Below are 10,165 nucleotides of genomic sequence, written 5' to 3' on the forward strand. Positions count from 1 at the left end.
CTCCATAGAGCGCCAAGACAATACGAGTACGCCATAATTGCCATCGACTACTTCACCATATAGGTATAAGCCGAGCCGCTTGCCAGAATCACCGAGGCAAATACGACGTACTTCATCTGGAAGAACATCATCTGCCAGCACGGCATCCCTGTGTCGATTGTGACCGACAATGGCACACAATTCGACAAGCGCGGGTAAGAGATATCTGCGATCAACTAAAGATCAGTAAGACATTCTCCTCGCCTCGTCATCCGCAGGTCAACGGCCAAGTCGAAGCAGTCAATAAGACTATTAAGAGCAATCTAAAAAAGAAGCTCGGAGACAAGAAGGGCGCATGGGCCGAAGAGCTACCTTTCGTTATGTGGGCTTACCGGACAACTGCACGGAATGCCACCGGGGAAACTCCATTCTCCCTCGCATACGGGATCGAAGCTGTGGTGCCAGTAGAAACCGAGATCCCCACATTCCGAGTTGAGGTGTTCAACGAAGAAAATAATGATGAGGCCATGCACCGCGAGTTAGACTTAATCGATGAAAAGAGGTCAGAAGCACTTACCCGCATCGCTGCACAAAAGCGCAAAGTCGAAAAATACTACAACTCCAAGATCAAAAGGTGAACCTTTGCCATCGGAAGCCTTGTATTCAGGTGAGTGTTTCAGAATACCCAAGTACAAGGCGCCATAGTCCTCGGCCAAAACTGGGAATGACCCTACATGATCCGCAAAGTCATACACGACGAGACCTATTATATCGAATACATGGACGGGACCCCGATCCGTCATCCGTGGAATGCGGAACACTTGCGGCAGTACTACCAGTAGCTAGCACTTCCCTACGAGCCAATGTTTTAGGATTTTTAATTTTTTGCAATAATAATAAAGTTCGAGGTTTCTTTTCAAAATCTACTTTATAAAAGTTTTTCGGTTCTCAAAAGTAAAACTTGTAACCCAAAAACTTGGGGGGCTAGCAAGGGTAAGGAAATCATCAAGAAAAACACGCTCCACGAAAAAACTTAAGTCTCAACCCAAACACAAACGGGAAAAAAGACACTAAGACGCCTACATGGCGCGATTAAGACGCCTACATGGCGCACTTAAGATGCCTACATGACGCATCTAAGTCGTCCCTCGCGACGCACGTAAGACGCCTACATGGTGCAACCAAGATGCCTACATGACGCAACCAAGACACCTACACGGTGCAACCAAGATGCCTACATGGCGCAATTAAGATGTCTACATGGCGCACTTAAGATGCCTACATGGCGCATCTAAGTCGTCCCTTGCGACACACGTAAGACGCCTACACGGCACACTTAAGACGCCTACATGGCGCATCTAAGTCGTCCCTCACGATGTACCAAAGCCGCCTACATGGCGCGCCTAAGACATCTACATGGCGCAATTAAGACACCTACATGACGTACGTAAGACGCCAACATGGCGCATCTAAGTCTCCCTCACGACGCACCAAAGCCGCCTACATGGCGCACGTAAGACGCTTACATGGCGCAACTAAGACGCCTACATGGCGCAACTAAGATGCCTACATGACACAACTAAGATGTCTACATGGCGCATGTAAGACGCCCATATAGCACGTCTAAGTTGTCCCTCGTGACGCACCCAAGCCGCCTACATGGCGCACTTAACACGCCTACATGGCACGCGTAAGACGCCTACATGGCGCATCTAAGTCGTCTCTCGTGACACACCAAAGCCGCCTACATGGTGCACTTAAGACGCCTACATGGCATATCCAAGTCGTCCCTCGCGACGCACATAAGACGCCTACATGGTGCACGTAAGACGCCTACATGGCGCATCGAAGTCGTCCCTCGCGACGCACCAAAGCCGCCCATATGGCGCACATAAGACGCTTACATGATGCAACAAAGACGCCTACATGGCGCGCATAAGACGCCTACAGGGCGCACCTAAGACGCGTACATGGCGCAATAAAGACGTCTACATGGCGCACGGGGTCATCTCACACGATGCACCAACCGCGACAAATTTGTCCTAATCCAAAGGAGCGTCACGTTCGCTCGGGAACAGGGACGCGAACCATACAACGGTTCACGTGTCTAAGGCCAAATCCTGCTAAGGCAGAAGACTTGCCAAAACTATAGGCGAGAGACGCGTATCTACTAAAACATACCATAGCTAATCGAAGTAGGAACGCTTGATCAAAATGAGCAGACATGTTCATAAAAAAAATCATGTTCCATAAAAAGAGGACAACCGCCCCATAAATCCTGGAAAGTAAGTGCTAAGAAAAGTGTGCTGAAAGGAAACTCATAAAGAAAGCAATGCGCTAAACAATTGTGCGAAAAGAAAAATTATTATCACTCGAACACAACGTGTTTGTCACCAAGAGGCTCAAACCCGTCGAGCGGTGGGAACAGAGAGTCAAAGAAGTGAAAGGTGATCCCTCGAGAGATGTTCTCAGTAACGATAACTTCCTGACACTCCACTGCCGCATCGTGCCTCGCCTCCTCGATCCCGACATCAAAGTCGTCTTGCAAGTCAGACGCAAGTTGTTCCGCCGCTGCCTTCTCCGCGGTAAGCCGAGCTACTTCCTCCGCCAAAGAATCACGCTCGCGCTCTGCCCGGACACGAGCAGCCTTGCTCGACAAAAGCTGACTCTGTAGGATGCTGGCCTCTTCCATACGCGTGTCCAACTGGCGTCGGAGGTCCCGCACCTCGCTCTGGAAAACTTTCGTCGATCGAGTTGCCACTTCTAGAGCTTGACGCTCCATAGACAATTCTCCAGCCATTTTCGCCATTGCTGACTGGGCACAATCACATTTGCCTTGGGCGACTCCCAATTCTATGCGAGTCTCTTGAAGCTGTTCGCGGAGACTCGCGAACTCCGCCTTTGAGTCTGGACCTCGCTCGGCCCAAGCTAGCTGAGACTTCGCTTGAGTAAGCTCCTCCTGGGCGAGTCCCATACGCCAAATAAGATCGTGCAGAATATTCTTGCCTCGGGTCGCACGCGCAAGCACCTGAGGTGGTTGGATGAGCAAGTTATCAAAAACAAGATTTTTGCGAAATGAAGCAAAATGATAAGCAGAGGGAAACTTACTCTCTGTGCGTCAGAGATGCCATTACGGAAGAACTTCACATCGCAGCTTGTCACGATGCCCTTCCACATCTTCAACGGGGACTGCACGAGCCCCTGAGAACACTCCCCTTTGACTTCCACAGCCTCCGCTTTGATCATCGAGTTTGCGCGCTTCGAATCCGAAGACGCATCCGGAAGAGCCCAGGAAGAGGGTCGCTTCAAAGAAGCACAGGGACCGCTCTCCGTCGAGTAACTGGTGTCAAACTTCATCTTGCCATTCCGCACTGCGATCCGAGGATGAATTACCGCAAATGACTTCGAGTCTCAAGAAGATCTCGCCAAACGCACGCGAGCCTTCACCCTAGCTGAGGAAGCTGCAAAAACAACAAAGATCAGAGCTCTGACTAAAAGACACTGAAACTAAAAAACCAAACGCCAAAGTACCTGGAAGGCCGACGCTCGAGGGAGATGACACAGTGCTAGGGACTCCTTCCGCTTGCTGAACATCTTCGTGACCGGGAGGGAAAGGCGAAAACCACCCAGTGGACGCAATCAGCTCGGTAGAGCGAAACCGCTCCCCAGCTTTCCGAGCCTCCGACATACCTCGGATCTCCTTCACGAATTCGAGGTCGTCGGCCCCTGCATCAGTAAAGAAGTCGGCCAAAGGACCAAATCGACATGGCGCATCTCCAAAGGCCTCAACCAAGACCCACACCCACGCCTTTCTGTTGTGATTCTCGGAGTCCGTGATCAGCTTGGTGTTCCGACGATCGCGGGCCATGTTGAAGTCGGGTTGTCCAAGCACTGGAAAGACCACAACAAGGTTGCGGAAGTCGCTTAAGGTCATCGCCTGCTCAGTTTGGCAATGCCACTCCATGTGGCACATCGCCACCATGCGATAAAACGTCGGGCTCATCTGACAGACATGCACCCCCAATCCCTAGAAGAGATCACTCTCCGCGTGCTCAGAGTCCTGAAGCAAGAGAGAGAAATCTATCTCGGGATCCTCAGTTGAGAAGGGGAAGGGAATATCCATCATGCAAAAGTGTAGAGAGAGAGAGAGAAAAAAAAAGTGTAGAGAGAGAGAGAGAAATCAAGTGGAGAAAATAAGAGAGTAGTGCTATTATTAATAGACACCCAGGGGGGTAGGAGTCCTAATCATACTCCCACAAAGTGGAAAAAAAGGAGAAAAGCCTCCAAAAGTCGACTTTTGCCGCGTAGACGTGTCACCCTCGCGCGCGGCATGCATGCCTTGCTGCGCGCCGCGCACCTCCCAAAAAAAAGGTGTGTCCTCGCGACGGCGAGGACTTTGGAAATAAAGTTTCCTCAAACACCCGGTTGAAATGACTAAAAGTTCATCGCCAGGAGCCTCCCGAGCGAAGAACTTGGGGTCTAATGTTATCAGTCGTTTTCGGAAAACCCGGAATACCGAGAAGACACGCCATTCAAAGGGCTGATGGTCAGGCCGGAGGTCTTGAAGAGTGACATGCCTTTTCCGACACGAGTCGACTGGCAAGTCATCGTGCCAAACTTTCAGCTCCTCGAGTCGAGCCATGCTTCTCGAGTCGAGTCATCCTCCTCGAGTCGAGATAACTCCTCGCGTAGAATCATGTGTCCACGAGTTGATTGTCGGATCCTCGTGTCGATTTTGTTTCCTCGAGTAGAGACTTTTATGTTTCACGCGACTAGCATGAAATCCCGAGTCCTGAAGGCCAAATGGGCCGGGTCATCGAAAGTCTCTAAGGCCCGCAGACGGCCGACGAGATGGGCCACACGCCCCTCGAGAAACGCACGCGCGCTCCTTAAAAAAGCGCCGCAACGAGAAGGCGCGCGCCATGCCTGGGGGGCTGCGCGCCGCGCACGCCGTCCGAAAAGAATTCCACGCGCGCGCAGCATGGGGTGCACCGCGCAAATCTTATTTAAAATAAAAAAAAAATAAACGGAGTTTCAAAATAGAGCGCCATCGACTGGAAAGAAATTGTATCTTCTTTCTGCAAGAGAGCTTCAGATAACATGGAGCGATGAACCGATGTATTGGTTCTGGAAACACAGTCCTCAATTAAGGTTTACTTACTTTCCTCTTCAATTTCAATTCTTATACTTACTATTATATTTAATACGACGACTTAATTGTTGCGGTATTATTCAGTACTAATACTATACAACGAAAATGACATTAATAAAAAATAAAATAAAACACATGTTCTTTGTCATTTTCAATTTATTAACGGACATGGACTGTCAATATTATCTCATGCACATGGTAGCATATTTTTTTAATAATCATAAATAAAAAAAGCATTTCGGTGATGAATAAATAAGTTTATTATATAGGTTCCCTTCCCTAAAGTGATTCTTTTGCTGTGTGTTGTACGTCAATCTTAATATGAAAAGATAATGTAAAGATAATGGAGATGAAAAGAAGAGGTTGTTGAATTTTTGAAAGGAAAATTGATATTCGGATTCAAATTCAATACACTCGTCGTAGTTGTGTCATCTATTGTTACGGACAAAGATTTGATGCCTAATAATTTGCCAATCGTTGGCATTCTCGTGGCCATATATGAATTATTCTTCACATATGTATTGTTCTTAAGACTAAATGCTCAGTTTCCTCTTGGATGTCCTCATGTGTTAATTTGATGTTGTCATTGTTGGACCATTAATTCCCAGAAAAGAAAATATGTTGTCATTTTTACGATATATATGCAACGGCAGGTATCCAGTGATGTGGTATACCAGGCTCTATAAATACGGTCTACCTATTGAAATAATATATTATAGCTTGAAAGAGTTTCAAGTGCCAGAGATCTAAAGAAAAAAATGGAATTTGATATTTTGCCCCATGATTGTTTGTCCCTAATTTTGTCCCTCACTTCTCCAAAAGACGTGTGTTGTGTGTCCCTACTTTCATCGTCTCTGAAATCGGTGGCCGAGTCAGATAACGCGTGGCATAGATTTCTACCGTCGGATTATGAGGCAATTTTGTCGACAATGGTGTCGCATTTCATTTTCTCCTCTAAAAAAGAGTTGTTTATCAAGTTATGCGATCCGTGTCTAATTCACGGAGGAAAGAGGGTAATTCTTTTTTTTATACTCCATTTATTTCCATTGTTTTCAATGCATAATCGAAATAGATATATAGAATATACATAATCTGCAAATATTGGACTTTTACTTAGATTTCATAGCTATAGATGGTGCCTAGATGTAACAGCTCTCTCTCTTTCTTAGAACTCCTCACTACACTTGGAATATGTTACCTCTCCACATTTTATACCTATTTCTCAATATAGCATATGCTACTTTCAGATCCTATTTCTATACAATGCCATAATAGTAGTTGAAATACATTAACTACTACTACCCATGAAAGTTGAAACCACCCTCTAACCCAAAAATAAATAAAAAGTTATAAGAAAAAAATAACCACAAAAAAAGGGGGTGAAGAGTAATAAAGCTATACATTCAGCTTTGCAATGACAGTAAAATATCACGTCGTCTCCCTCAAAAAAAAAAAAAATCACGTCGTCGCAGATGCGAATGTATCTATTAATAATTATGCGCAAGGGTATGGTTATATATGTATATAAAAAAGGTATATTAGAAAAATGTCGAGTAGCAAAATGGTCAAGTGCAGTGAGAAGTTCCTAGAAAGAGAGAGAGCCGTTAAATCTTGGCACCATTTGTAGCTGTAAATTGAGTAAAAGTCCTGTGTCTGCCTATTGTGTTAGGTCTAGCCACACTACACTTGCATACTTGTCCATCACGTATACATGTAACATATCTATGTACATGTTTTTTATGTACACATCACACACGTACGTACGTTTCTAGTTGAATTAGAGCTCACAGTACTTAACGCCTTCTCAATTTATGTATGGCCGTGAATCGGATGGCCATAGGATACTATATTCGTTTACGATCGTGGCATTATATTTTGAACAAGGACTAGCGGAAAAAAAAATATAGTTTTGTGTTAATAGTAAAAGTTTGCTTAGGGCATGGACAGGCGGTGGATCAAATATGAATTCTTGATATGAGACAGAGTTCATGTTTGATCTATCACCTGTCGATGCCCAAGTGACTATAGACAAAATTATGCGTGCGTATGTATCGATACACTATATGTATACATATATACGTTCGTGCATTTTTATCATTTGAAATTTTTGTTTCTGATTACGTCACTGCCTTGATTTTACCATTCAATTTATTTTTAATTTGTTAATATACTCTTGTAAAACGACTCAGACATTCTCAATAGAAAAATCAACAAGCAAGAAATGTTACATGTTGAGTGCAAGAGAGCTCTCAATTACATGGGCGACTCATCCTTTGTATTGGTCATGGAAGCCATTTTCTGAGTCAAGGTTTGATATCTTTTATATATCTATATTATACTAGTTAAATATGAATAGTATTTGCACTTAGTTATGACGAAATTATGTATCATATTGCAAAGTTAAGTTGATATTATAGAACAGTGTAAGTAAAGTAAGAATGACAAATGACTCAAATCTCTAGTACTGTACAATGGGTCCTTAAGTTCCACGTGTTTTGTTTTTTATCGAGCCAAAATCTTATGAACAGTAAATGGTACTTATACTCTTAATATCCAAATCAATGAACCTTTTTCTTCAATCACACAAGAAAATAAAATAAATTGCGACAAAATTTTCAGGTTTGCAGAAGTAGCTGAGCTCATAACCACATGGTGGCTAGAAATATGTTGCACAATGAACATAAAATTATTGTCTCCTAGCACATTTTATGCGGCCTATCTAGTCGTGAAATTTGCGGATCGCGCTTATGGATTGGACTTTCTTCCGTCTGAGGTCTCAATTGAAGTTGGCAATTTCAAGTCACAGCGCAAAATCTACTTGAATCCTAGTATAGGAAGAAGAAAGAAGACCTCATTAGTAAATGCATGTTTTTCGCGTAGCTGGGGTGAGACTTTGTTGATGAAGCCGACGGTGTTTCTTCAAGAAGAGGAAAGAGCTATTTTTCAGAGGAAAGATGGTTGGATGGAGATTGAATTGGGAAGATTTTTCAGTGATGGGAGTGACAACGAGGTCAAAATCAGTCTTAGTGAAGTGAAAGGACAACACTTGAAAGGTGGGCTTATTGTCGAGGGAATCGACCTCAGGCCAACAGATTGATCAAGTTAGTAGATGATCATCAAAGTCATGCAACTTTGCCCCTTTTCATATGATTGAGAAAAACTAATACTATATATAGTTTATCTTCTCGAACTTATTTATTATTTTTATTTATGTTTTGTCTTTTGTGTAAGGCTATTGTTAATATTGAGAGTGTTTATTTTAATCTCTGACACTACTACAAATCTGGGCATCCACAACGGGTGCCAGCTGTTGTGGAAGCCCCCGCTGTTGAAGGTTTCCACAACGGGTGAGCTTCCCGTTGTAACAGCTTCACGTTTCAACAAAGGGAGCTTCCCGTTGTGAAATCGGTTTTCTGATTTGATATTTCGTCGCGGTCATGCATGTTTCACGCCGCGGTGAATCTTCCACAATGGGAAAAGATCCCATTGTTGAAGACGTTCGCCGCGGCCAAGCACAAATTTGGCCGCAGTGAAGTATTTTTTTCTCCCTCTCTCCCACAACGGGACATCACTACTGTTGTGGAATGTTTCACTGCGGCAAAACGTCTACGTCGATGCGGCGACATTCAACAACGGGATAATGTCCCATTGTGGAATGTCAAACTTTTTTTGATTCCACAATGGAAAAGTGTTCCCGATGTGGAATCTTAAGACGCTTTCCGTTGTGGAATCATATAGCTTCCACAACGGGAGAGCTTTCCGTTGTGAAAGCCCCGTTGTGGTATCCAACATTTGTAGTAGTGTGAGTGTCGGGTTTAACTCTGGTGAAAGAAATAATATCCACTTTGAAATTTATATTTCATTATTACAATTATCTCTAAAATGTTTGATATGATTTAGTTGTAAAGTATATAATAAAATAAGATATTGCATAATACATTTATTATAAAAAGAGTTGACTACATGGGTTTTTTTTACCTATCATTTCAAATTTGGTAAATTTACAAGAACAGTATATTAAAAGGAAAATGGCATTCTTTTCTTTTTTTCGGTACGCAAAATCACTTAAGTCTGTTTTGGGTATCCTCATTACTCCTTACTATTAAGGCGTTATTTTCCGACACCAGAAAATGAGCCCTCCAAAAGCAAAATGACTCGTCTTGCTCGTGACTCGCCTCGCCGTACACATGACTCACATTGCCATGCACGTGATTTGCCTACACATAACTCGCCTCGCTGTACACAAGACTCACTGTGCCTTGTCCTTGACTCGCCTTGCCTTGCCCTTGACTCCTCTCGCCATACACATGACTCGCCTCTCCGTACACGTGACTCGACTCCTCGTACACATGACTCACCTCGCCGTACACGTGGCTCAACTTGCCTTGACCTTGACTCGCCTTGTCGTGCACTTGACTCTCCTGGTCGTGCATGTGACTGTTGGAATTGATCTAGGGTTTAAGAAAAATTATAATGCTTCGGGTAAGCGGCGGAATTTTAACAATTTTCTTTTGACAAGTAAAACAATTTTACTAACCTAGACAAAGAGCAAGTACACGTAAATAAAAACTATTTTTGAACGTTGAGAAGCTTTTGGAAAGTTGCAACGTTCGTCTCCCCTCGCAGCACGTCTCTCTTCCTTCCTTGGCAACACGAGCAACCACGACAGTTTCTATCACAAGAATCACTCGAGAGAAAAGGAATTAGTGAGTGGGCACTTTTAAACACGACGACTCGAGAACAAGTCTCAAAGTTGAAGAGCTAAAAACGCTAGGTCAAATGTGGACCTAGGTGCCAAAACAAAAATCGAAAAATAACTAGAGAGAGAGAGGATCGCCCAAGTTCTAGAGAGAGAGGCTCTCAATCTCTTAAACTTTGGATGAATGAAATGTGAAGAATGAGACCTCTATTTATAGGGGAAGGATTACCTTCAACAAGGTAGTTTCCTCTTCTATAGAATATCACATATTCATGAGCAAAATATTCCTCTTTTCCTCTTTCATTTGGGCGGCAAACAAGGCTTCTCGAAGCCTT

The 10,165-nt window shown here is 43.9% G+C and overlaps 1 protein-coding gene across 1 annotated transcript; it reads left to right on the top strand.

Moving 5' to 3' along the window:
• Positions 1–5,889: 5,889 nt before the first annotated feature.
• Positions 5,890–8,316, top strand: LOC149380643 (F-box protein PP2-B15-like). The gene is made up of 3 exons (XM_089601694.1): positions 5,890–6,144; positions 7,321–7,439; positions 7,751–8,316. The coding sequence occupies exons 1-3, from the start codon at positions 5,890–5,892 to the stop codon at positions 8,226–8,228; spliced, it is 852 nt and encodes a 283-aa protein (XP_089457820.1). The 3' UTR covers positions 8,229–8,316.
• The last annotated feature ends 1,849 nt before the right edge of the window (positions 8,317–10,165 follow it).

The sequence above is a fragment of the Urtica dioica genome, chromosome 11 (assembly GCF_054948205.1).
Source record: "Urtica dioica subsp. dioica isolate 48M chromosome 11, U.dioica_male_clone48M_v1_H2, whole genome shotgun sequence".
NCBI lineage: Eukaryota > Viridiplantae > Streptophyta > Magnoliopsida > Rosales > Urticaceae > Urtica > Urtica dioica.